At 38.6% G+C, this 27,060-nt stretch overlaps 1 protein-coding gene and 1 pseudogene across 1 annotated transcript in view; both read right to left on the bottom strand.

Annotated features, from left to right (window-relative positions):
• Window positions 1-2,204: 2,204 nt before the first annotated feature.
• Window positions 2,205-27,060, bottom strand: part of TMEM39A (transmembrane protein 39A) — a 30,438-nt gene continuing 5,582 nt past the window's right edge. The window contains exons 3-9 of the mRNA XM_046001439.1: window positions 24,030-24,252; window positions 18,008-18,091; window positions 12,917-13,071; window positions 9,381-9,729; window positions 8,409-8,596; window positions 6,370-6,490; window positions 2,205-3,516 (exon numbers count right to left, since the gene is read on the bottom strand). Of these exons, the coding sequence (XP_045857395.1) occupies window positions 3,283-3,516; window positions 6,370-6,490; window positions 8,409-8,596; window positions 9,381-9,729; window positions 12,917-13,071; window positions 18,008-18,091; window positions 24,030-24,252 (1,354 nt within the window). The 3' untranslated portion in view covers window positions 2,205-3,282. The remainder of the gene's footprint in view (window positions 3,517-6,369; window positions 6,491-8,408; window positions 8,597-9,380; window positions 9,730-12,916; window positions 13,072-18,007; window positions 18,092-24,029; window positions 24,253-27,060) is intronic.
• Window positions 17,330-17,459, bottom strand: LOC123940986 (annotated as a pseudogene).

The following is a 27,060-nucleotide window of genomic DNA, read 5'->3' as shown; positions in this document are numbered from 1 at the left end:
ACCCCTTAACATGGACTTTGAGTCCTCCTATAATCTAGTCTTTGCCTACTTCTTTAGCATTATTGAACTAGTTGTTTAAGAACTGGTGCAAGTCCATGCCTTGGGTTTTTGTATATCCTGTTCCCCTGCATGCAACCTCTCCCCCTCATTTATGTGGTACTCTCCCAGTCCTCCCTTAAAATGCTATGTGTTACTGCTGCAGTCAAGTCCTCCCTGACACTGCAGATTCCAAGCAAAGTTGGAGACTCTTCTCTGCATCACCTCTGCACCTTGTATATGCTTCCTTTCCAAACACCCCTTTGTTATTATTACTGATTTACTTACCTGCCTTGTATTAATCAACTTTAAACATCACTATCTCTGGCACCCAGCAGTATGCAGTACATAATAATTGCTCAGGAAATAGAAATGGGAGAGTGGTAGTGGTGGTGATGATTTGATAGGGAGGGGAAAGAAGTTTAAGGAATAGAACATGGAATCAGAATAAATAGGATACTGAGGAACAGCGCCATCATGCTCATACCTGTGAACTATCTTCCTTTACTTGCCTACCTTAAGTCACCCTAACAGCTGGTCCAGGATCTTCCTTCCTTTTCTTGTATTCAAAGTTCGCCCAACTGATCTTTTGCTATATACCATTTTCCCACATACCATTTAATTTCTCAGTATATAAACAACCACCAAAAGGCCATCTTTTACTGAGTATGGATCTCCTATCACTAAGCAAAGATGATGATGTCTTTTCTCTTACATTATCCATAAGTAGTAGGATATACAGGTCACTGGTAATTTTTCTCTTCCCCATCTGAATGTAGCACCTCCTAAAAGGGCATCTGAAATGCGTAGCAGCACACTGAACTGCAACCTTTATCTCCCGGATGCTGTCGTATCTGAAAAGAGAGGGGGCACTACTTCATTCCTATACCCCAAACTAGTTTCTATTTCTTATCCTCATTCGTTTGTTTGGCCAGCCTGGCATCTGGTCCTCCTGTACCATCCTGTTTAGGATTATGGCCAAGGTCAAACCAGAGCAGGTGTTATCTACTACAGACTACTACAAGAGTAGTCTGTTATCTCTAATCAGTTATCTGGGCTACTTTTCAGTGACAAAACCAACTTGGAGCCATTTTGATGAGACATCTTGTCAGGACCACCCATTTTGCTCTTAAACTGTCAAGTAACCTCATCAAGATGTTTATTAGTCAAGGGGTGCCTCGGTGGCTCAGTCAGTCAAGCATCTGCCTTTAACTCAGGTCATAATGCTAGTGTTCTGGGATCAAGGCCCGAGTTGGGCTCTCTGCTCAGCAGGGAGTCTGCTTCTCCTTCTGTCTCTCCCCCTCCCCACCACTCATGTATTCTCTCTCTCTCAAATAAATAAAATCTTAAAAAAAAAAAGCTTATTAGTCAAAAGAAAGCCTATTTTTAAGACCCTAAGGAAAGAACACTGAAATGGTAACCTTCCTGTCTTCCTTCACTCTGAGAACTACTGTATTTAGGCTGAACCACTTATGAAACCAACCAATACACTGTGGTCACCCTGCTATTTTTCCAATATATTAAAATTGTTCCCACCTTAGGTCACTGCCTTTCCTATTACTGAATGCTCCCCAAAGCTGTTTACGTGGCTCAGTCTTGCTTCATGGCTTTGCTCAGAAATTACCTTCTCAGAGATGCCTTCTAGCAATGCCACTCCTAGTACTTTTTATTTCCTTGCCCTGATTTATTTTCTCTTTACCACACTTACTACTACTACCAGGGACATTATATATAAACTTATTTATGGCACACCTTGCACCCCCCACATTGTAAGTTCTATGAAGGTAGGGCCTTTGCATTTCTTACTCACTGCTGTCCATATCCCCAGTGCCTAACATGGTGCCTGGTGGTCAACATGCATTTGTTAAAAAGCTAAATAGACTCAAATTGCCAAATAATGTTAACTTCAAAAAAAAGTATACACTTCAAAAAAAAGTATACACATCAAAATACTTAAGGAAACAATGGTTAATTTAAATACAGAAGTCACCTTGGGTAGCTATATATATACCTTAGCCCTCATTGTGCTGCCTTGCTGAAAATCTGTTAGGAACGCTTCTGTAAGAATTGTTTTCAGAGCCAGTTTATGAAATTACATGATTGGTCTTTTTACTTTATGAGTCATATTGTCTCACCAAAAAGTTCACAGTGTAAAAAAGCCAAACCAAGCACAGAAAACATATGAGAATATATTTCAGGCTCTCAAGACAAGGCCTCAGAAGTTTAGATGACTAGTGACATCAATTGACTAAGATCACCTCTTGAGAATTTGGACATGGACTGGCAAGGGTTAATGCTCACAAACACAGAGGTTCTGGAATTTGAAACTAAAAACACACATTTTAGGCACAGATCAAATTATCGGGGGACAAAGAGGTAACTTCTTCTATTTCTCTTCTGCTTATAACTCCGAACATGACATTGTAGGTGGGCTGCTGCCCAGCCTGTATCCAAGATTGTTTAGCTGAGGACTGGCCCATTCTTCTAGGCTGCAGGGATCTTCAGCCTGCCCACACTCCAGCCCACATGGCATTTGCACTCCTCTTCTCCCACTGGTCCAGCCATACACCTTCTTCCTGGGTGCGGGCACTCTAAAGACTGCCTTAAAAATTATCATTTTAAAGAGCTAATAATTAAAGAAAAATCTTAAGAGGTGAAAGAAGTAAAGAACAGGGAAAATAACAGCAATATCCGCTGAGTTTTAGGATAGCACCTTATTCTCAAGTACTTTTGAATGTCACTGGGCAGAACAAAATGCTGAGTTTTCCTCCCAGCCAGGACCATAAGCCATGCTTTGCCCCAAGTATCCTAATACTGTTAGCCAGCCAAAGAGAAAGAGAATAGGTCAGGCAACTCCACTGATCTCCGTTTCTGTAGCAGGAAGGCCAACTGAGGACCAAAGATAATGAGGGGACTGGAAAAGTAGACATACCAAAGGTACAGTGTCAAGTGATACAGGAGATGTGTTGTAAATGAATGAGTTATTCCAGAGCCATACGAACAAATCAATCTCTTTACTGGAGAGGCACACCTCTCATCCTGTGTTATTATTCAAATGTACTAACACATGAAAGATCACATCACCTTGTTTGTGGATACATTTAATATCCCTTACCCTTCCCACCTTTCAAAACATAATAGTATACAAAATATAAAATATCTTAAATATTTATAAAAATCGCAAGAAAAAAATAGAACGTATGAAAATATTTTTATCTGAATTCTCCCTCATTGTTGAGAGGCAGCTTAGTTTGCCTTGAGTTCGTAACTGTTGAGTGGGTAGGAGTATGCCCTGCCTAATACTATTCTGTCCCGGAGAAGTTTAAATAAAACATAGTAGTTGCAGAAGAGGATGAGAGCCATGGAAAGTGTGTGGTTCCACTTCTCCGACCGCAGCAAGGAATAGAGCTGGTAGAAGACGACACTGCCCTCAATAAGGATAAGCAGATTTAACAGCCTTAATGGACGATGAAATAGGAACTGTAAGGAAGGTGAAAAGCAAAACATTATTTCATAAAAAAGTAAAGACTGCAGTTATTCTCATATTTTTTTCTCCTAAAATAATTTCATATTTACAGGTTCCTATGTGCCATAACTATTGATCTGTTTACTGAACATCAATCAGGCTATTTCTTGCTGTAGAGACCCAAACCTTTTCCTTTTTGCTCAATGAATAATGAAATAAATTTTATTTCAAAATGTCCTGAGATAGGAAAAAGGATCACACCTAAAAGAACTGCCTCTAAACATTTTTCTTAAATTCTATCTTATCTTGGGTATATATTTTATTTGAGATAATCAAAAGTACATTTATCTAAGACAAGGGCTAGATAAAGGACTGACTAGGAAATATTTTAGATTTTGCAAGTCAAGAGGCAAAAACTGAAGATCTTATATAGGTACTTAAAGCCATTTAAAATAAATGATTTAAAAAAGTAAAAATCATTGTTAGTTTGTGTGCTGGTCTAAGACATAAACACTAGACAAGTCTGAGGGGAGGGGAAGTCTTATAAGCTGAAATATCGAAACAATAATTTCTTAATTTTCCCTTAAACCATTTACCTACCATCATTACTGACTATAATGCTCTACACCATATATTTCTGCTGGGTATTTTTCTGGATATTGAGAAGTAGGGTGCACAGATAGGACAATGAGGAAGGAAGGAAAAATTAGTCAGAATTAGAGTCTGGCTAAAAACAGGGCTGCTCACTGTTTTCATTCCACCAAATTCTTCACTCTAAGAGGTTAAATCCTGGTTTACTAATAAAAACATATTATGAATAGAAAGATAGAGGCAACAGATTGCAAACTGTGGCAATGGTACTATATCAGATCTAAATAAACTAATTTGGACCTCAAAGTTCAAATGTGAGAATAAAGCCAAACCGTCATGACAGCTCTGAAAGGTAGCCAGGTTCTTCAGGTCCTTCTCTGAGAGGAAGAAAATGTTTAACCTATTAACCTAGGTTATAGTATATGATATCCAGTAATATCATGTATAAAATTGGCTCAGAATTCACATTCCAAAAGGACTCAGGCAAGAGGTTTCTGTGGCAATTATAACAATTAAAATTAAATGTGCCAGTAAGCTACAAACTGAATGAGTAGAAAATTGAGGAAGGGTTTTAACTTCTAATAGCTATAGGTAGTAGGCACATTTTAAATGTGTGTTCTCAAAACTTCAGTAAGCCTAAGCATCATTTCCAAATAGGTAAATGCTGCAAATTCCCGGAATCCTTCAGACATTCTGATTCAGAAGTCTGGGGTTGGGATCCTGAATTAAAGAGTGAGCCAGGTGATTTATATGTAAGTGGCCCAAGGACCACTTTGAGAAGTACTGATTTACCTGTTTGGTCATGCAAGATCAGTAATAAGTTAACTTCCCTAATCCTTATTCTTTGGATTTCACTTGACTCTTCAGCTATCCAACATACTAGCAAGGAAAATACTTATTTTTCCAAGCAGAAAACTCCAGTAGAATATCTGGTTATTATAGGTTTCTTTTACCAGGGCCAAAAGAAGTCATTAATGGCCCATGGAAGAAAGCTGACTGAATTAAGTATTCTGTGTAGAAACCAAATCCTTATGTGGTTGTGACTTAAGTCTGCTCCTCCCTAGTTTCCTCATTCAAGGGCCTTGTACTTGCCCCATGCTCCTCTCAGCCCCACCTTGTCCTCTGCTACCAACCGCCTCCCCGGCCCCCAGCCCCGGTCCAACTGTATTTATAAGCATCTAGCCCTGATGTGAAGTTCCTAGTATTTAAGTGAAAGGTCCTTAGCAGCAAACACCTGCAGAACCAGAAAGCCTGTGTACCCTCACAAGGAACTGGGAGGGAGGGAGAATGAGATTCAAGTATCTCAAAAAAAATCTCCAGTTCTTTTTTAGACTATAATCTCTATTCAAAGGCAATGCACTGGACTATGAATGGTCTCCTGCATGCACCGTCTTTTCCCCACTGCCACTGATCAGCTAGCTAGCCTTTCCCACATAAATAAATACTTCTGCCCCTAGTGTCAGAATTTCCAGAACACTGAAAGGGCAATAGACATAATCCAAGGCATACATTCAAACGGGACAGAAGCTGGGTTTAATGGATGACTACTGCTTCTTCCTTTCTCCTTTTAATCCAGGAAAAGGTAAAAGGCCAGAGATCATGGCATTTGTCTTCCTTTCAAAAGGGAAGTTAAGGTACTTTAAGGAGGTAATACATGGGACAAATACAAAAACAAAACAAAACAAAACCCAAACACCCAAACCCATGACATTATTACTATATTAAATATCACGTAAGGACACATAAACACAATATAAGGATACCAATAAACCAAACTATTACAAATAAAAATTTTAAGATGAAAAAGGGAAGTCTTAAATAACTGCCTACTTGTTCCAGGTAATACTAGACACAACAAATCCCGATATGACTTTAAGCTGTTGCAGTTGGGACAATGGCACTGATCTTCAAACTGCCTTTCAGAACACATTTCCAGGGCGCCTGGGTGGCTCCGATGGTTAAGTGTCTGCCTTCGGCTCAGGTCATGATCCCAAGGGTCCTGGGATTAAGTCCCACATCAGGCTCCCTGTTCTGCGGGGAGCCTGCTTCTCCCTCTCCCTCTACCGTTCCCCCTGCTTGTGCTCTTTAGCTCTCTCTCAAATAAATAAAAACTTAAAAAAAAAAAAAAAAAAGAACACATTTCCAAAAGACAAGGGCCAGTATTAGAGTGATAGTAATTACCATGTGCTACACATTGTGCTAGGTGCTTATACACATAGTGGCCTCCTGACACTTACCACTAAGTTTATGTTTGAAAAGAAATAAGTGGTACTTGCATAAAAGCGGGCATGGGATACGTCTGAAGGCACTGCCACGTTGTAAGGCCCCATGGCTCTATACAAGCATCTGCTGTGTCGCACCAGCACCCCTTGAGGCCATATTGTATTTTCTGACCAACTAAGGGAGAAAGAAATGCAATGTTAGCATGTTGGCAATTACAAATAAGACAGCGTCTGGCAAGGCCCACTACATTTCTATAGAAGGAATTAAGTATGCAAGGCTTCATCTGCCTGAATTCTGAGGATACACTGCATAGTCAAACTGTAAAGAGTTAGGAAGGCGGCTTTGTTATCATAACTTCATTGCTATACAGTAGAGAGGCTGCAAAGTGATACAATTAACTCAGTGTCAAAGGACTTATGAGGCTCAGGAGAATGAGCAGAAATTAATGTGTAAGGCAACTATGAGCCAGAAAACCGAGTGTAATCAGATGGACTGTCATCTCAACCCCAAGTGAGCAAAATCTATTGCTGGAAATGCTAGAGAGAATAAACAAGAACAGAAAGTGGACTGTAGTGAAAGTAGTGGAGAAATGAACATATTGTCAAATCAGCATGATATTTACAGCATAATTATTCCCCCAAAGCTATAGAAAATCAGTCTATTTGTTACATATTTCCAATGCCTCCTATATGCGTGAAGCTATACAGAAGAGAGACACACAAGGTACTGACACACAGATTTTACTTTTTACCGCTTTCCTGGTTAATTTTTATAGAAGTTTCTCTAGGAAAAAGAAGTTACGGAAGAAGCTTCATTGTTTCCAGCACCAATGTAATGGAGTTGGGGCAGGGATGGGGATCTTCGGGTTAAGTTTTTTAAAAAATCTAAGTTAATTCATCTCTTCCTGACTTTGGAAAGGTTAGTTTCCTAGGGTAAGAACTGGGACAACATTTTAGATATGTTAAACAAAACAAAAAAAGAAAAAAGTCTAGCACCCTGAAGTTTTCCCAGTTCAGAAAATGTTCCGTCGGCCTTGCTCACACTTACCAGCATTAAAGTGATGATACACCTCATGGCCATGTGCCATCAGGAGCCTGAAGATGTACAGTACTAGTACTGTGGATTGTATTTTCAATTTTTATTGAAATTTGTCCTTTGCCCACAGTCGGGTTTCTTTTCAGCCTGGCCCAATCTCTTTCAGTTCCTGGGCTTGAAGGCCTGTGCTAATCTGTATCAGACATCAAGGCAGATAATTGAAGGGAGGACTCTGAGGGGGGAGAGGGGAAAAGAAAGTCCCCTCAATCTGTCCCACTTCATTAGGAAAAGAATTTCTAGGTGATGAAATTTGTGAAATGTTCCAATTATAAAAGGGAGGAAGATGAAGATGGTCCAGGTCTGAAAGGAAGGTATGGTGAAGGGAAAGAGTGAGAGGAACAAAAAGGTTCTAAAGTTAACCATTTTGGATCACAGGGACCATGCAGAGAAATGACTGATAAGGGGACACGATGAGAGGAACACTCAGAGTGAACTCAATTAGGGACAGTTTTCATTTAAATATGGGAAAAGCAGGGAAACATTCATTAGCAAGTTTAAGAAAAAAGGTAATAAAAAATGCAAGCAGGGAAAATTATTAGAACAAATTTGCATTTATTAGAAAGAAGAGATCAGAGAAGCAAATTCTAGCTGCCTGAGTGTGAGAGGATTAGCTAGCAACTATGAAGCTGTGGCAATTAGGAGAAGATGAATCTTACAGTCTTCCAAAGAGAATCAAAAATATATCATGACTCTGTGAATTTGGGCAAAGGGTTAAAACTGAAAGAAAACTCCATTATTACAGCTTGGGAAACAAATTCACACTCCAGGGTGACCGGGCAGTTGAAAGGTAGGAGGCATTTAAGGAGGGACTGGGAATGGTGGTGGGAATGGGTTAATGTCCTCTGTGTTCAGTTTAGAGTGATGACAAGCTTCCATGTAGACAAAAAACTAAAAATCAAATGTTCAAAGCCAAGAACAAGAATGACATACAAAGCAAATAAACATGATCAGCAGCATGTAGAAGGTGTTATATGGTTTTACCCTCTAGGCTACTCACATGTGCTGTGGAGCATTGCTGTAGGACCCATGTTCAAGCTTCTGCCACTTGCCCAGGTGAGCGGCTGATTTATGTAGCAAATCACAGTACTTAGATGGCAGCAGTTGTGTGGTGAGCATGACAAAAGCATTGATCCACACCATAATGAGGTGCTCACATGACCAGCGCATGTCATAGTACTGGGTACTCTGAAAGAGATCAGAAGAGGGAGAAATGATTCGTGCACTGTTCAGCAAGAAGGTAGGGATGGGTGCGTGTACATACGCCCTGCAGACAAATGCCACACTGAGTCACACATGCACTGGTTGTCCTGCTGTCCGTGCAGAAACTTCAAGAGCAGAGTCCTCCAAAATCCTTCAACCTGACTTTCTGGCTGTACGAATTAGGAATGGGAGGGAGAGGCAATTATATTTTAAGTGCTTCCTTTCTAGAAGAGGTGAGTGCCCTCTGTAAATGACCACTCCGGCTGCAGATGCACTTCTCAATGGGTGAAGAAAGGCACTAAAATGTCCCAAAAGATTTTGGGCCCAAGTGACATCCAGACCATTGTTCTTTTCCACTGAAGTAAATTGAAATTTAGATGAAGGTTAGATTAAATCCAAGGAAACTCCTGATTAACCATGTTAAGATCAACTAGAGTAGGCTGAATTGTATTAAAACCTCAATCCTCTTAAGCTACTACATACTGATTCTATTATAAACACAAACTATTTTCCCCAGAAACTGGAAAAAAAAAAAAAAAAAAAAACTTTAAAAAAGAAAGAAAAAAAAGAGGGGACCACCACGGGTGCATCACATATATGGAAATACCTATCCGCCAACCAGGAGCGGTATTAGTGCACTCCAGATGCAGCCGAACTCCACCATCCAGGCTGCCAAAGGGGAGACAGAGAAAAGGGGGATTAAATAAGAAATACCCAGTTTATGTCATTCACACACAAATCCAGGAAGCACATAAAAGGAACCACTTACCTTCACAAAACACAGGGGGAGAAATGCAACATAGTAGGCACTGAAGAGGGAGTTGAAGAGAACTTCCTTGATTCTGTGGTTGAAATCTGCTTTCAGACATTCCACTTCGTTGCGAATGAGGTCTGGAGAGAGGGGGCAGCTGTGCGTGGGGATGGGTGTGGCATTATTAAACTGTTCTTTCAGAGACTCCAGCAATAAGGAGAGGAAGTCTTTGGATTTGGCCAAGCCACCCACAGTTGAGGCACTTTCTTCTACTGCCTGATGCTGAACCATGTAGTTATAGTCTGTGAGAAGAAGATGAGCTCTACTATCTTGGTGGAAACAGCAGAGAGGAACATAAACACCAAACCTGTAGAAGACGGTAAATATGAAAATGAGACCACAGATGCCACCTATGATCAAATCTAGATCTAACATAACTATGTTAGTAAAACAGTCATGATTCCCAAGGATGAACATAACAGAACAGGGACTCTGTTGATAGTAAATTCATCATCAGGGAAGTTCTTGAATTTCTTCCCACAAAGGCAATATACATTCATTGTAGAGTAATAGAAGACTACAGAAATCACAATGACAAAACAGAAAACACCAAAAAATAAAGGCTTTTATAATTTTTACAACTGGGTGCACAGACTTCATACTTCTTTCTATGTTTTGTCTCATACAGTATAAACCGTTTTGTAACTTTGAGTGTGTTTATTATATATGGGTATCTATTTTGAGCATTTTTTTCATATCATTACATATTTTTTCTTTAACAATTTTTAAACATACTATAATTCTCATACAGATGCACTCTAATTTACCTACTTCTCTCTTGTTGGAAACTTAGGTGGTTTCCTACTTTGCATTACCATAAATATGAATGTATGGATAAAATCCTACATGATCTTTGTGTGCATCTGGTAATTTTCAAATGGTATGCCCTTCACTTCCAATTTCCCCTTCTTAGTGAGGGGCTCCCCCTGCCTCCCCACTACATTACCCACCCCAATCCTACAGGCACTCCTAAGTTCCCCCTGCCTAGTTATTTTTCTTCACAGATCTTACCCCTCCACATGGTTTACATATTTTTCAGGTTTTTTTATTTGGGTGGTTTTTTTGTTTGTTTGGCCTATCTTCCCCTTACTACAATCTAAGTTCTGTGTACCAGAGATTTGGGTCTGCTTAATTCACTGCAATATCCTTGATATCTAGAATTGTGGCTGAAACATACTAGGCACTCAAAAAATATCTGATGGATTAATGAAAAAAGATTCTAGATGTATAATAAATAAACTTCTACAAGTAGACTAAGCTGGTCAAAGGACTGAATATTTTTGAGACTTTTCATAACTTCTTATAGTTATTTCAACCTTGGTTCCTTAAAACTTTTTAAAATACTTTCCCCAGTCCTCATGAAGTAATATCCACATTGTGACTTATGTATTATAAATAAAATGGTCATTTCACTGGCATAAATTCAGATATGAAAAACATCAAATAAAAGATACCCTATGTAGTTATATATTTTATAAAAATATTAACAAATTCACCTATTCATAGTTTTCTATGGAGGGAGAAAGCAAGCTTGTTATGACGTAAGGGAGGATGGTTAGCAGCTCCGCAATCCACCGTGAATGTGAGCTAGAGTAGTAGTGTGGGAAGGAGTAAATGAAGAAGCAACAGGCATAACTCACACATGTGCAAAACTGTGAAGGCCAGAGAAACCTGTCAATATTGCTGAAACACAAGCTGCACATGTAGAGGTGACACGAGAGGCTAGGGTGTGTGGCAGTTGCAACAATGGTCCCATTTCTTAACCCTTCCTGTAGTCTTACTGCACAGCCCTCATTCTGTGTGTGAAGTGACCCTGCCCTAGCCCCACGATGGCTCAACAATGCAACCTGTTCTGGCCCACAGAATGTCAGCAAACATGATGTGATCAGAAGCCTGAAATGGACTTGCACGCTGGGGCTTGCTTTCATGCCATTCGATCAATTTCAAGTGTGAGTGAACCCAGCTAAGACCAGGAGAGCTGCTTGACTTCTGCTCACTCCAATGTATGCACAATAAATTTTGTGGAATGCTACCACGGGTTTGTAGCTGTTTGTTACAGCATTATATAGCAATGGATACTGATACAGTGTAGAATGAGAGAAACTAGAAGGGTAGCATCAAAGGCTTAGACTTTGGAGTCTAAGTCCTGCTCTTCCACTTTTACCGTAAGGTAAAAGGAGATAAAGGAAATGATTCATTAAAGAATTTTAAAGAGGGTTAGTGACATAATTCAACTTCCATTCTGAAAAGCATTACAGCTATAATAAAAAATGGAAAGGAAGAAGGCAAGAATGGATTACCAGAAGACCAGCTAGAAGTTTAGAATGTAACAGCAGCGGAGGTTACAGAAAGCAGTGTATAGATTCAAGATAATATAAGAGCTACAACATTAGTCATTGGACTAACCTACCCTAAAGTGAGAAGCTAGCTGAGAATCAAGTTTAAAAAAAAAAAAACAAACAAAAACCAAAGGAGTAAAGAGTCACTTTTTTAATCTATGAATACACAAGAAAATAAAGATGTGGTTACTGCCATTGTCTGGTAAAATTTCTTACACACTTGGAGAACTACTGATTACAGAAGAATGGTGCAAACAAGAACTCCGGAATCAAAAAGACCTAAGTCTTTCTAATTGCCTGACCACAGGAAAGATTTTTTATCTCTTAATCTTTCTTTACCTGTGGCGAAGCCTGCTAATTGTCTGCCAAGAGCCACTGTTCTCCTGCTCTTCCGCTGCAACAGAATTTTTAGTTGAGGTACAGCTGTTCAGCTAAAGACAAATTTCTACCTTCCCTTACACTCTATCCTGCTAGGGAGGAGTGGACCAAAAAAGATAGCAGGACCCTGGGTCCCAACACCATGGAAGCTAGCTGCTCCAGCTCTTCAAGATGATTTATACACATGCTTTACAGAAGAAAGAAATAAACTTCTAACTTTTTAAAACCACAAGTACTTTGGAACTGTTATGTCAGACTAAATACACAGCCTCCTGAGTTATGCGGATGACTTCATGAGGTGATCTTTATAAACACCTAGCCCAGCACCTAGCACATAACAGCAATAAATGGTAGCTATTTACTAACATCCAATGAAGAAAGTATTAGCCCAAAGTATACAAGTTAAATTATGCAGAAGAGTTTAAAAGCCCATGTGTATAATAAGATACAACTACACACTGCCAATATAGGCAGCACTTGGGAACTTCATTTGATTAAGAGAGCCAATTAAAATATTCACCATTGGTAGAATAACCACACTTCTCCAGTTTTCCTGGGACAGTCCTGGTTTACCCCTGTTGTCCCAACTGTAGCCTCGTGTAGAAAATAAATTATAAATCACCCTACCCACTGATTTTTTCTAATTTTCTGAGCTTTTTTTTTTTTTTGGCTTATATTTGAAGAATTTCATCTTCCTCACTTTTGTAGTATTGTTTGCTTGACCCAAATAATTTCTTTAAAAACTTACTGATACAATGGTAAAACTGGAGTACTCACGGGTAGCCAAGGAAAAGGAGATTGAGGACTGAATGGCTCCGGAAGAGATTGACGAGGGTCCAACAAAGTACCCATCCACATAAAGTGAGTAGCACCAAGCGAGCTGATATCAGAACCATGTAGTGAATCATAGATGCTGCACCCGCCTTAGTGGCCTGAAAGTTTGGAAGCACCAAAAGGAACATTTTATAAATGGCCTTATTCAAAAGCAATGCGATTCAAGGAATTAGATTTAGTGGAAATCTGCCCCCCTCAAAAAAAAGAGAAGCGGGGGGAGAAGAAAAAAACTGTCCCATCCCACTTATCTTCAGACTCTTCCAGGCAGTTTGTTGGTTCCTACTTGTATTCCCAGTGTCTCATACAGATCTCCCTTAAGTTCTTATGACGTTGTCTAATTTATTTACACTGGGGCTTCAAAGTATGACCCATGAACCACATTCATCAAAATTACTTGGGCTGCTTAGTGAGGCGAACGTGATAACCACTACACTACGGAAACGCCACTTGGGCTGCTTAGTGAACCTGAAAATGCCCACTGCCTTTCCTTACGAGATACAGGGAACAAAACTGTAAGTCATGGAACCTATATTTTAATAATCCACCAGGTAATTTTTTTGTAAAGGCATTGAACCATTAATTTATCTGACTTTGGACTAAACTGTAATAGCCTCAATAGTAGCAACAATGTCCCATTTTCTTTGGAATCCTCCCCCCAAACTATTTGCTGAATTAATATTTAATGAATTACTGAAGTTTCAAAAAATAATCAGATCTTGGGGCGCCTGGGTGGCTCAGTGGGTTAAAGCCTCTGCCTTCGGCTCGGGTCGTGATCTGCTCAGCAGGGAGCCTGCTTTCCCCCCCTCTCTCTCTCTGCCTGCCTCTGCCTGCTTGTGATCTCTGTCTGTCAAATAAATAAATAAAATCTTAAAAAAAAAAAAATCAGATCTTCTCTGACAAATCCCTATGTAAATAAAAGCCTCTCTTTTGACTTTTTGCAAACACGGAAATAATGGACAATTACTTCCACTTCTTTGTATGACAGCTATTCAAATATTTTTCCTTAATCCCACATTTTAAAGACAGATTAAATATAGTAAGAAAGCATACTTGTCTAAACATGAAGCTCTGCAATGTTATTTTCTTTCAGAATGAACTAGGAAGAGAATGAGCAAAATACAGGGGGAGATGGCAGATTCCTACAACCTCAAAACAGCAGTGTCAGAATGTAGAAAAGGGAAAAAATTATGTAGGGTCAATAGCAATGGGAGAGGATAAGGAGCTTTTCAGGTCTTTCATCTATCCATTTCTTAACTTACTCAATATACTACATAGCATATATAATATATATGCGATGTATAATACTTATATAGTTATTTATAAATGCAAAGAAGCAGTTGAATTAACACCATAGAGAAGGTTCAAACTGTTCTCAGTAACAGTATGGCAAATAATTATTTATCACTCCCCTGATACATACCTCATGCCAATGTACCTTACCTGTCAAAGCCTAAGGAAGGCATTTAAGTGGCTGGAATTACTCTATCGCCTTCATTTTCTTTCTTTCTTTCTTTTTTTTTTTAGAGATTTATTTATTTGACAGACTGCGCATAGTAGGAGGAGTGGCAGAGCAAGAGGGAGAAGCAGATTCTCCACTGAGCAGGGAGCCTTGATGCAGGGCTCAATCCCAGGCCCCCAGGATCACAACCTGAGCTGAAGGCAGACGCTTAACCGACTGAGCCACCCAGGTGCCCTCACTGCCTCCATTTTCAAAATAAAATGGCTGTTCTGCCCAGTGTCACCACAGTAGCAGAGCCTGGATGTATTTGTCATTTTTGTCTTGCTTCAGAGCCCATGTTCTTAACCATTATGCTATGTATGGTAGATACTATATCAGGTCCTAGGGACATAGTAGTAACTAAGAACTCTGTCTTTATGAGGCTGCCCAAACAAGAAAAACAAATATTAAACTTATATTTACACAAACAATTATTTTTACAATTGTGGTAAGTGCTACAGGAAAAAACAAGCTGTAAGGGAAAGCGAATAACAAAAGACCCCAATCTAGGGAAGCCTTTCTGAGGAAGTGGTATTTTTAGCTGGAATTAAAGAATAAGCAAAAATGAGCCAGGTAAGGAGTAGAAAAATAATCCTAATAGTATGTTAAAGTATGGTTTATATGCAAATAAAAATTTATACACCAAATACACCAAAATAAGGCCCTTTCAATAATGAGGTTGTAATTTAAAATTTTTCCTGCTTTATATTTTAGGGTTTTCCAATTTTTTTTTTTTAATAAAATGTACTACCTTCCTATTTAGAAAAAAGTTTTTTTAAAAAGGGGATTGCAAGGATGCCTGAGTAGCTCAGTCTGTTGAGCATCTTGCCTTTGGCTCAGGTCATGCATGATTCCAGGGTCCTGCGACTGAGCCCTGCATCTGGCTCCCTGCGATGCTTCTCCCTTTCCTCCCCGCTTGGGTGCTATCTCTCTCAAATAAATAAATAAAATCTTTAAAAATAAAATAAAATAAAATAGGAGTTGCCTCAGGTTGGGAGAATAGCTGAGTAACTTTTTGGTCTTGTGGAGCAAGTCAAGAACTAGAAATGGCCTGGAGGTGAATAAATGGTCATAGAGTTGGAGGTATTCCTCCTGGAATAGTACTTAGCATTTTTATTAATTACCTCCAGCCTCTCCTTAAAAATGACTGGTCTTTCTCAGGGTAGGGATCCTTTCTGTGATATATAAGCCAAAAAAAACCCAAAAAAACCCCAAAAGACAAACATTTTAATGGAAGGAAGGAAAGATGATTTATGATGGGTCTTACCATCATAGATTTTTTTAGATTTTTTAGAAAAGAATCACTATATAGCTCTTATTTTTAATTTCTGAATAAGTAATATGGTCACAAATGCTCAAAATACAAAACGTATAATAGTGTTTGTACTGAAATTTCCCTCCTTCTAGTCCTGTTCCCAGCCACAACTAGGCAGCCTGTTATTAGTTTGTATGTCCTTCTAGAGATAATTTATTCATACATAAGCAAATGTATTTTACTCCTTCTACCCACCTTATTTTAAACATTGTTTTATATATATATGTATTTTTTTTTTTTACTTAATATGTTAGTAGTCAGTACAGTTTCATCTTTTTAATGGCTGCATGCTGTTCCATTATATAGATACCCCATAATATAAACGTTCTTTCTCATGGACTTTAAGGTACAGAGACTTAAGTCATTGACCAGAAATCTGTTTAAATTTAGTTTAAGTATTTTGTTCTCAGTAAGAATTACAGGTTTCTTTTTCTTTTCTTTTTTTTAAAGATTTTTTTTTTTTTTATTCATTTGAAAGAGAGAATGAGGGAGAGAGCTCAGTGGGAGAGGCAGACTCCCTGCCAAGCTGGGAGCTGATGTGGGATGCGATCCCAGGGCTCCAGGATCATGATCTGAGCCGAAGGCAGATGCTTAACCAACTGAGCCACCCAGGCACCCAAGAATTACAGGTTTCTTTAGAAAACAGCTAATATATTCTCCAATTAAGGTCATGCAAAAACTGTTAAACTAGTATTAAGCCATTAGCAACAGAGTACATAAAGTTATAACCCGTGGATCACCAAGGTAGAAACCCCAGTTATAAAGGATTTACACATTAGCTGGACATACTAATTGGCATATACCAGTACCATTTCTAAGTAATTGAAGAGATGAAAAAAAAATGCTGCCTGTTTTCACAGACAAAAACATAAAACTCCACTGAGTTCCTCTAAAAAAGAATATAATGTAATATATCCAAAGTAAGCACCTATTTTCATGACCTAAATAGCGAACTTGGGAGAAAAGTTGTTTTGTTTTGTTTTTTTTTTTAAAGATTTTATTTATTTATTTGTTGAGAGAGAGCACAACCAGAGGGAGCAGGAGGCAGAGGGAGAAGCGTGTTCCACACTGAGCAAGGAGCCCCTTGCGGGACTCCATCCAAGAACCCTGGAATCATGACCTGAACAGAAGGCAGACGCTTACTCGACTAAGCCACTCAGGTGTCTCCGGGGAGAAAAGATTTTAGACAGCCTTTCCCTTTGTGAAAAACAGATGATTCAACTACCAGTGTTTTTCAGTTAACTTCAAATGGCTCTCAGGTTATGACTTAATGCATGCAATTACTCTGTGCTCACAAGAAATAAGATTCCTGAAAATTAGGGCTTATAGACACAAATACTTTCATGCATGTTTTAGAAGGAAAAAAAGTTGGCTCTCAGTTATCCATGATTATAGTAACAATTAATTTAAAATTATACACTGAATTATGAACTCCAAGATTAAAACTGTTAGACACTCTAGCTAAGTTAACATTTTTGTTTTTGTTTTTATAATAATTTATAGGACATAAGATAATAAAATCCTAAGAGAACACATTTACCTTCTCCAATGGAGTTTACAAATATATTAAAGAATCTTACCAATGGCCAGTTCTATCAACATTTAATTTTAATTAGCAATAATCGCGCCTCGGATAAACCTCATTGGCTACGATACTGCCACTGCGCAAAGCTCAACATTTAATTTTAAAAAGATCGTATTAATGTCTCAAGTCTTTCCTCTACTGCCCACTGATTCTAATCTTCAAGATTAGTCTTATGCAAATTTGCTTTCATTTTAAAACTCCCACGTTTTAATAAACTCAAACGAGATTTCTAACAGTTTTCTTGAATTCTAGCACAATGAATTTTAAATATATTGTTGGAAAATCTTTTAAAAAGAACTAGCACATGGGGTCACTGGGTGGCTCAGTTGGCTAAGCATCTGACTTTGGCTCAGTCATGATTTCAGGGTACTGGGACTGCTGAAGTACTGGGATTGCTCAGTGGGAAGTCTGCTTGTCCCTCTCCCTTGGCCCCTCTCCCCAACTCGTGATCTAATAAATAAATACAATCTTAAAAAAAGAAAAAAAAAAAAAGAACTAGCATAGCTCATGTGGAATAAAGAAATTAATTTGTAATTATTTTCAAATTATATTTGGGCACTTGACATACTCAGCTTGAATCCATTCTAGTAACTAACTCTAGCTACAAGTGATAAAATATAGTGAATAAGCTGTTACCTCTGAGATGAGGGCCCACACCAGCCTCCTTGCAAGCATCACTGTGATGAATGCTGCCAGGTGATAATCAATGAGATGAAAATTCTGTAAAACAAACAAATCACTGCATCAGAAAGAAATATGGATATCTAGCTGAAACTGCTACATCAAAAGGTTTGCCCCTCAGCAGAGCTTCCTTACATCACCTTATATGTATAGACCACAAGAATCTTGAGATCTTAGACTACCTACCTTCTACTTTCTACTTAATTTTACTTCTCCTTTCATAAAAGATTACTTTAATTTTTCAAATACTATTTTAAATTATCTAGAATGTACTCCCCTCTTTTTTGAAAGTTTACAGTGTTGAAAGGAAGACTACAGCTTTGGGTTAAAAAGTGATAACCTGCAGAATTATGGCAAGAATAATTTAAGGGCTGGGGCGCCTGGGTGGCTCAGTGGGTTAAGCCTCTGCCTTCGGCCCAGGTCATGATCTCGGGGTCCTGGGATCGAGCCCCGCATCGGGCTCTCTGCTCCGAGGGAAGCCTGCCTCCCCTCTCTCTCTGCCTGCCTCTCTGCCTACTTGTGATCTCTCTCTCTCTCTCTCCCCCTGTCAAATAAATAAATATTTTAAAAAAAAGAGAATAATTTAAGGGGCCCCTGGGTGGCTCAGATCTTTGGCTCAGATCATGATCCCTGAGTACTGGGATCGAGCCCTGGGTCAGGCTCCCCACTCATCAGGGAGCCTGCTTCTCCTTCTCCCCACCCCCTGCTTGCGCTCTCTTTTAAATAAATAAAAGTCTTAAAAAAAAGTAATTTATTTAAAATGCCATATTTATTTTATTTTTATTTTTTTTTTAAGATTTTTATTTATTTATTGGACAGAGAGAGATCACAAGTAGGCAGAGAGACAGGCAGAGAGAGTGAGAGGGAGGCAGGCTCCCTGCCGAGGAGAGAGCCCGACGCGGGACTCGATCCCAGGACCCCGAGACCATGACCCGAGCCGAAGGCAGCGGCCCAAACCACTCCCAGCGTTCAGGAATTCCTATTTTTGGTCTCTCTATGCAAGCTTATATTAATCTAATTGGGTATCTACTAACCTAAACTCCCTACTGGCTGACATGTCAATTACCTTCAATTTAGTCTTTCTTCTTAACTTGATTTAAAAAAAGTGTCCTGGGTGCCTGGGTGGCTCAGTTGGTTAAGCGTTTGCCTTCTGCTCAGGTCGTGATCCCAGGGTCCTGGGATCAGGCTCCCTGCTCAGGGGGAGTCTGCTTCTCCCTCTCTGTCCCTCCCCATAGCTTGTGTGCTTATGCTCTCTCACAAAAATAAGTAAATATTATCTTTAAAAAAAAAAACAACAAAAACATGTCTTATATTTGATCTTTTCTTCCTAAGAAATGATAGCATTACCTAGACGCTGCATATGGTTCCTTCTAGTTCTATCAGCATCTTTCTACTGGTAATCAGAACTCTAGCTCTAAGCCTATATAAATAATAAGCAAAATAATAAGCACATTAGCAACAAACAAAATGGAGATGTATTTTCATCTTGCTGGTCAAAAGGTCTTTAGGTTTCCAGAGTCCTCCTTCCAGACTCAAAAGCTGAACTTCTCAATTCATTCAGTAAGTAAGTAGGGGGCACCCACAATGTGTGCAAAGTACTCTTCTTGATACTGAGGATACAGTGCTGAAGAATGCTCTCCTGGATCTTACTTTTTACTGTGGTATGAAAGGGAAAGGGGATGGCAAGGATTTCTATTCGTCTCTTCTGCCATCATCATAGAATTTAACTGGACGCTGACTCCTTGCTAACTAGAGGTTCATTTCCTTGCAAAACTACTTGTAGCTAAGGGATGTGAAGGGAAATGATATATACAACTTCCAATCATGCCCTTAAAGGAAGGAGCTATCTTTCTCCTTTCCTCCTTCCTGCTGGCCAGATGTGCTGACAGGAGTTGGTGCAGCTATATCGGACCCTGGTTTGGAAGAAGCATGTTGGGAGTGGCAGAGCAATGGAAACAAAGAGTTGCCACGCTGGCATATCACATGACTGGTTTTTAATCTAATCAGGAAATAAGGTTCTACTCTGTTTTAGCCGTCCTGTTACAACAACTAAAGCCGTATCTTTCATAAATTTAAGTGTAAAGTCAACGACAAACAAGCTAACAAGCAAAAGCATTTTACCTAGTAACAACTGCTGGCAAGAAGTAAGAGAGTGACAAATAGTGACCGGAAAGGGAACTGCAGAACCAATTTAAATTGTTGGTTATGGAGGACATCTCTAGATTGTGGCATTTGGGCTGACCGGCTGACTGATAACAAAGTAACACCCATGACAAGATCTGAAGGCAGAGAGCCCCAGGCAGAGGGAAAAGGAATCACAAAGGCCCTAAGACAGGAAAACATATGCCTGGTGTGTCTGAAAATCAGTAAGAGGGCAGAAATGACGTAATGAATAACAAATGATTAAGTTTATATTTTTTCCTAATGAGAAGACATGGAAGTGTTTTATGCAAAGAGTGCCAGGTTCTATTTTAAAACAATCACAGTGACTGCTATGTGGAGAATATACTGTAGCAGGGCAAGATCAGTTAAAGCAAGATACTTGCTTTTAATGCAAGTAAGAAATGAAGATGGACTGAACAGGGTCAGCAGCAAGGGTGCCGGAGTGGCCCGATCTGGGATACATTTTAAAGTTAGAGTAGCCAGAATATCAAGAGAGTGGCTTACCTCAGATCACTTCCTTCTCTCTTTCTCTGTTTTGGATTTAATAATATATTTCCCCTCTTAAGCTTTGAGACTTCTTGTTCACCTCACTCCTCCAAAATAATGCAAGCAAATTCACTAGACCCCCTACTTAATACCTAATGTTTGAGGGTCTTATTTTGTATCACCAGTCCATCTAAGACATTTTTTATCAAAAGATTTAAACGCCTAATGTATCTTATTGTTAAGTAAATGTTGTTCTGTGCTCTATCACTGAAAACTGATAATCTGCTTATAATTAACTCTATAAACCAGAATATTTGATTAATTACCCTCCAGTCCTGATATTCTGAATAATTTACTATACTCCTACTAGCTTTTATGTTTCTTAGGGTTAAGACTCATTCAGTTAATTGCTTGATGGCTACAAGGATACTTTACATATTTGGGAGTCCGCATTTTCTTTTTGATAATTATTAAGATCTTGAAATGGAAAAAGAAAAACATAATATATAAATCTGATAAATTTCTGAGTCAGACATAAATAATGAAGAAAATTTAGACCACTAGTTTAGATCTAAGTCCCTTCTAGAGCATCCCAGGTACATAGCCATCTCCCATGTTTGAATACCTTCAGTGACAAGAAGTAACCAGGTCTCTGGCGGCCCATTAATCTTTGAACAGCTTACTGATTCAGACCCCTTTCATACTGATAGGCTAAAATCTTATCATATTTGCTATTTCACAGATGTTACTCTTAGTTTCACAATTAAACGCTAAGGTTTGTGTGAGCTAGGATCATATGTAGCAGATAAGTGAGCCAGTCCACAGGATAACCTGCTTCAAGTGTGCCTTCCTCTATCGCACAGACCAGAAAATGAAAAACTGCATCTCCAGACTTTCTGGCAACTAAAGTTCTAGATTTGACTTAGTTTCTGCCAACCTTGAAGATTACATAAAACCAGAATTCAGAACTGAGTGAAATGGGGAGAGGGGCAGGGTAAAAGGCACCCATGTTTGGTGGTATGAGTCAGAGGAAAGGAAGCATTAATTCTGGACTCAGCAGCTCTAGCAGCAGCTTCCTGATAATGACAGGAGCACTCCTCCCTTGCAAGGCAACATTTGTAGGGGACTTTTAAGAGAACTCTTGTCAGAAATGGCTGACTGACAGAAGAGCTCTTTGATTAGCCTGAAAATTCAAAAACTGAGGTTTCCATGGAATGTCAAAGTGAAAACTGAATAGTGAACTACCCAAAAGTACTTATGGATTAAACACAGAATAAGTAATAGGAAATACAGCATAGCAGGGAGTGACAGTACTCACTTTGTCACTATGTGATTTTGAACAAGTTTTGTAATCTCTAGGTCTCATATTTCTAATTTATAAAATTGGACAGTAGTAAGGTTTTCTGGTTTTTTTTTTTTTGTACCTACCTGTTTTTAAAAGGAGTAAATGAGATAATACTTGCAAAAAACAGCAATTACTTTAATGAACGTTTGCCAATGCCATTGTTAAGATAGTAAGAAATTTACATATAGAGCTACATGGCTGGAAGAAGCCTTAAAGATCATCTTATCTCCTCATTTTACAACACCATGGCCAAAGAATAGATGAAATACAGTTCCTACACTCATAAATTCATAATCCAGAAAAAAAAGACCATTAAAAAAAACACACACACACAATGGTGTGCCTGGGTGGCTCAGTGGGTTAAAGCCTCTGCCTTCGGCTCAGGTCATCGGGATCGAGCCCCTCATTGGGCTCTCTGCTCAGCAGGGAGCCTGCTTCCTCCTCTCTCTCTGCCTACTTATGATCTGTCTGTCAAATAAATAAATAAAATCTTAAAAAAAAAAACAAACAAACACAAAATATGGCATTGAATCATTAGTTTGTTTTTTTTTTTTTTTGAGTAACACAAAAGGGAAAGTTTGTTAAATTTAAAAGTACACTCTTGATATATGAGAGCAGGTGAGCTCAAGACAGCAAGCTGCACCAAATCATTAGAATTCTTAAATAAAGAAACCGAAATTCTCTTTACTTGGTATTAAGCAGGTACATCATCAATATGGAAAGTTATTTCCAGAATATAAATAAATATAATATAAAAATAAAAATAAAAATAATAATATAATTATATTATATTATTATAATAATAATATAATTATATTATATTATTATAATAATAATAAAATAAAAATAAAAATATAAATAAAATAAAAAAATAAATAATATAAATAAATATAGTTATTTCCAGAAACAACCAAGTAATACGAGTATTTTTATTTTTTAATGCTTATTCCCTTCCCATATTATTTTGAAGATTTTGGTCCACATTTGATTCCTATGTTCATCAGGCCAAGGAAGTTTTCTAATCATTAATAAGCCCCAAACACACATATAAACTACCCAGAACAACAGTCTTCTTTCTCCTAGAGCGTATTTCCATCCAAATCTGCCACTGCCAACCATCCACCTACAAAGTACCCTGAGTAGTCTTACTCGTTATTTTACATACCCATCTATGGAGAACTTCTCTGCATCAAGACTATCTCAGCTCTCCTAAATAAATGGAAAGAGGGTAGAAGAAACCTACAATATATTTTGGAGTATTTCAGCAAAGACATCTAGTCCTTGTCTCAATTTTATTTTTGTAACAGAGCCCAATCTTATTCATAGTAACAATAAATCCTATGAAAGAATTATAGTCTCCAGTCTCCCTGTAGTTAAGAGTGAACATGATGTGAGCCTGGCCCATAAGAAACTCTCCTTTATACTTCCCTATGCTCTTGCCCCATTCTAGCTGAACGAGGTAGGCCAAAGTCAACTTGGAGGCCACATACTGGAAGACAGCAGAGTCTCCATCAGTCTGGGTCCCCTGATTGACCACATGGAAGCATGCTACTCCTGCAAACAAAAACAACTGCCTCAGACTATTACGTGTTTGGTGCATCATACAATTCTGGGTTTATTTGTTATAGAAGCAACCATTATCCTAAGATAGCCATTAAAAGAGTCAATTTCCTGGAATTTAGTCATATTAGCACCTTAAGTCCAACAAATTTAATATAGTGCAAAGAAAGCTAAACATCAAAACTCTTGATATTATGATAAATTATTTAAAAGTTTTCTGCATTTTCATTTATATTTTACCTTTCCAGATATTTATATTTTAATAATCTTACAAGATTACAGTTCTGAAAGTAATCCATGGTTTAATGGAAAAAACTTTTTTTAGAAGAAAAATTATTAACAAAAGTAATTTGTACCCACAGGCTTTCCAACTAGTTTCCTGGTTAAGTAACATACAGAAGTTAAAGGCCTAGTAAGACTTACCAGTGAAGTACAAGAAGCAGGATGATTATAAGGATACCACCACACTGTTTTATAGATATTGATGTATTGAATAAACAGAGCAACCAGCAGGTAGATGAAAAAGAGAAATTCAAAGAGCAGGCTTCCATCCACAGGCAAATCAGGAATTTGGCAATGACGAACAGGACCAGGGGTGATTAAGGCTGTGATAGGTGGGACCGGAAGGCCAATAGCACTACCATTCCTGAAAGAGAAACTATGGTTAACTCAAATGGTGATAATCTTTCAGTGTTATAGAGCATAAGAGCCCCTGCTTCTATCTCCACTTAACACTTAACTACTGGCCTTCCCTCAAGACTCTATCCTAGGATCCTAGAATCTCCTGCTCTTGTCTTCTTCCTCTACATACATTCTCTCAGTGATCGAACATGTGGCCACAGCTTCCATTATCTTTAACAGGCTGAAAACTAAAATCTGAGTTTCAGATCCATGTTATCAAGGTGTCTACTGGACACTTCTGTGTTCCTCCTCCTATAATCCTGATGCTAGTTCATGGCCCACTCAGTAGCCACCAAAATCAGAAACCTGGGAGTCATTATTAGAACTTTCCTCTGCCTCTTCATATCCAATGACTCGCTAGACCTTAAATATTCCACTTTGCAAAGCTTCTTCCACACTGCACCTTCCTCTCTAAAACCTTAGTTCAGGCAGTTACCATTTTTCCACCTGAACTACTGAAGTAGTCTCCCTAAAATTAACTCCATCAAATTCTCCAACCTGCCTTCAGAGATCTAAAGTGAAACTAATAGTGCTATTGTCTTGCCTAAAACCCTTTAATAACTCTCTAGCGCCAACAGGATAACATCCAAATTTTCAGTATGTCCTATGAGGCTCTCTGTTTAACAGATTAGTCCCATCTCTTGCCACTGCTCCACATACAACCTATAGAATATCCATGCTATTTGCTATCTGTGAATATATATGCTATTCTTTTGTACATGCTATGACCTTTCCCAGCAATACCACTCAAAACCACCTTCCTTGGGGCGCCTGGGTGGCTCAGTTGGTTAAGCGGCTGCCTTCAGCTCAGGTCATGATCCCGGTGTCCTGGGATCGAGTCCCACATCAGGCTCCTTGCTCGGCGGGGAGCCTGCTTTGCCCTCTGACTCTGCCTGCTGCTCTGTCTGCCTGTGCTCACTCTCTCTCTCTCTCTGACTAATAGATAAATAAAATCTTAAACAAAATTAAAAAAAAAAAAAAAACCACCTTCCTTAACCCCTCACTTACATATTTACTAATGAAATCCATTAAGACTTTTTAAATGATCAATCTTCATGAAGATTACTGAATCAATCCAAACCAATTCACCTTACCCCTGTGCCCCCACTATACCTAAATTATACCTTTACTATTAAACTTTTCATTATCGTTACAAAATTTCTTGTATATATCTTTTTTTTATCAGATCATAATCTTAAGGACAGAGACTGTACTTTTCCTAGTTCAATTCACATATATACCTTTATGTTGAGAAGACAGCAGACTAATGTGGTCATGATAGAGAAATCTCTTAAAATACAAATTAAAATAAAGAGATTTTACTCCCCATTTTCTAGCTGTTCTTTCTTCCAGGCTTTTTTATATAGGTCAGTAATAGCTGGGCTATCTAAAATGATAAAATGGGGGTGGATAGGGAATAAACTTCCCATTGTTTATAGACCTGGGAATAGTTACAGCTATCTAAGGGTCTACTTTTGTTTTAGAACAAGGAAAAGAGGGTTGGTTTGGATATTTCCAAAAAAGATTCCAGAGAAGGAACAATATCCGCATTATCATTCTACTCTAAGATTTCCAAATATAGAATTGTAGCATTAATATGTGACATTTATAGTACTTTGAAGTGACTTATGGGAATATGAACTCTGCTCATTCTGAACAGTTAAGAATAGCATGGCAGAGGGGTGCCTGGGTGGCTCAGTTGGTTGAGGGACTAACTCTTGCTCTCAGCTCAGGTCTTGATCTCAGGTTGTGAGTTCAAACCCTGTGTGGGGCTCCACGCTGGGCAAGAAGCCTACTTTAAAAAAAAAAAAAAAAAAATACCATGGCAGAATCTCAGAAGAGCTAGAAGGGAATAATAGGGATGGGTAGGGAGAGGGTGGGAAAAGAAACTACGCAAATTTCTTCCTCTTATTTCCAAAGAATATTCCAATAGAACAAGCTTACCAGGGAGTTGGTTGTGAACTACCAGTAGGTCTCACAACCTCACCTGCTCAATCATACACCAATCATTAACACATCGGAGCCCTCTGCTCTGTTCTGGGGCATGGGCCATTGCACAACTCCAGGAACTATCACTCATATAGAATACAACGTAAAAGGTGCTCTATGGAGTCATACAAGTCAGTAGACCTGAATATAAGGGATTAATGCCAACAGCCAATCTATTCCCTCTCCCTAGTTAATCACAAGATAAGGAAATACAAAATTCTTATGAAAATTAAAAGGTCAGGAGCCTCAACTCTAGAACAAACTGAAAATTCTTTTTTTTTTTTTAAGATTTTATTTATTTATTTGACAGAGATCACAAGTAGGCAGAGAGGCAGGCAGAGGGTGGGGGGGGGAGCAGGCTCCCCGCTGAGCAGAGAGCCTGACGTGGGGCTCGATCCCAGGACCCCGAGATCACAATTTGAGCCAAAGGCAGTCTTAACCCACTAAGCCACCCAGGCACCCCCAAACTGAAAATTCTTATACCTTTTCAGTCAAAAATACATGAAGGGAGAAAGCATACTAAATTATGTTATTATTTAAAGGTTAAAAATGTTCTTACAGAATTTTTTCCCAAATAAAGCAGATTAATGTGCTTCTGCTGTTAACAAAGCCAATGAAATGCTGGGTTTCAAGAAATATACAAAACAAAGTGCAGAAAATATACATTTGTGATACTTTACACAGCCTTGGCTATTATACTTCAAGCCAAAAAACAAGGGTCAAGATCAAATAAAATGATGCAGAGCATCTGAGGGGAAAGGAACATTTTTTTAAATTTAATTTT

The sequence above is a fragment of the Meles meles genome, chromosome 4 (genome assembly GCF_922984935.1).
Source record: "Meles meles chromosome 4, mMelMel3.1 paternal haplotype, whole genome shotgun sequence".
NCBI classification, from domain to species: domain Eukaryota; kingdom Metazoa; phylum Chordata; class Mammalia; order Carnivora; family Mustelidae; genus Meles; species Meles meles.
This window is presented reverse-complemented; position numbering and strand designations above follow the sequence as displayed.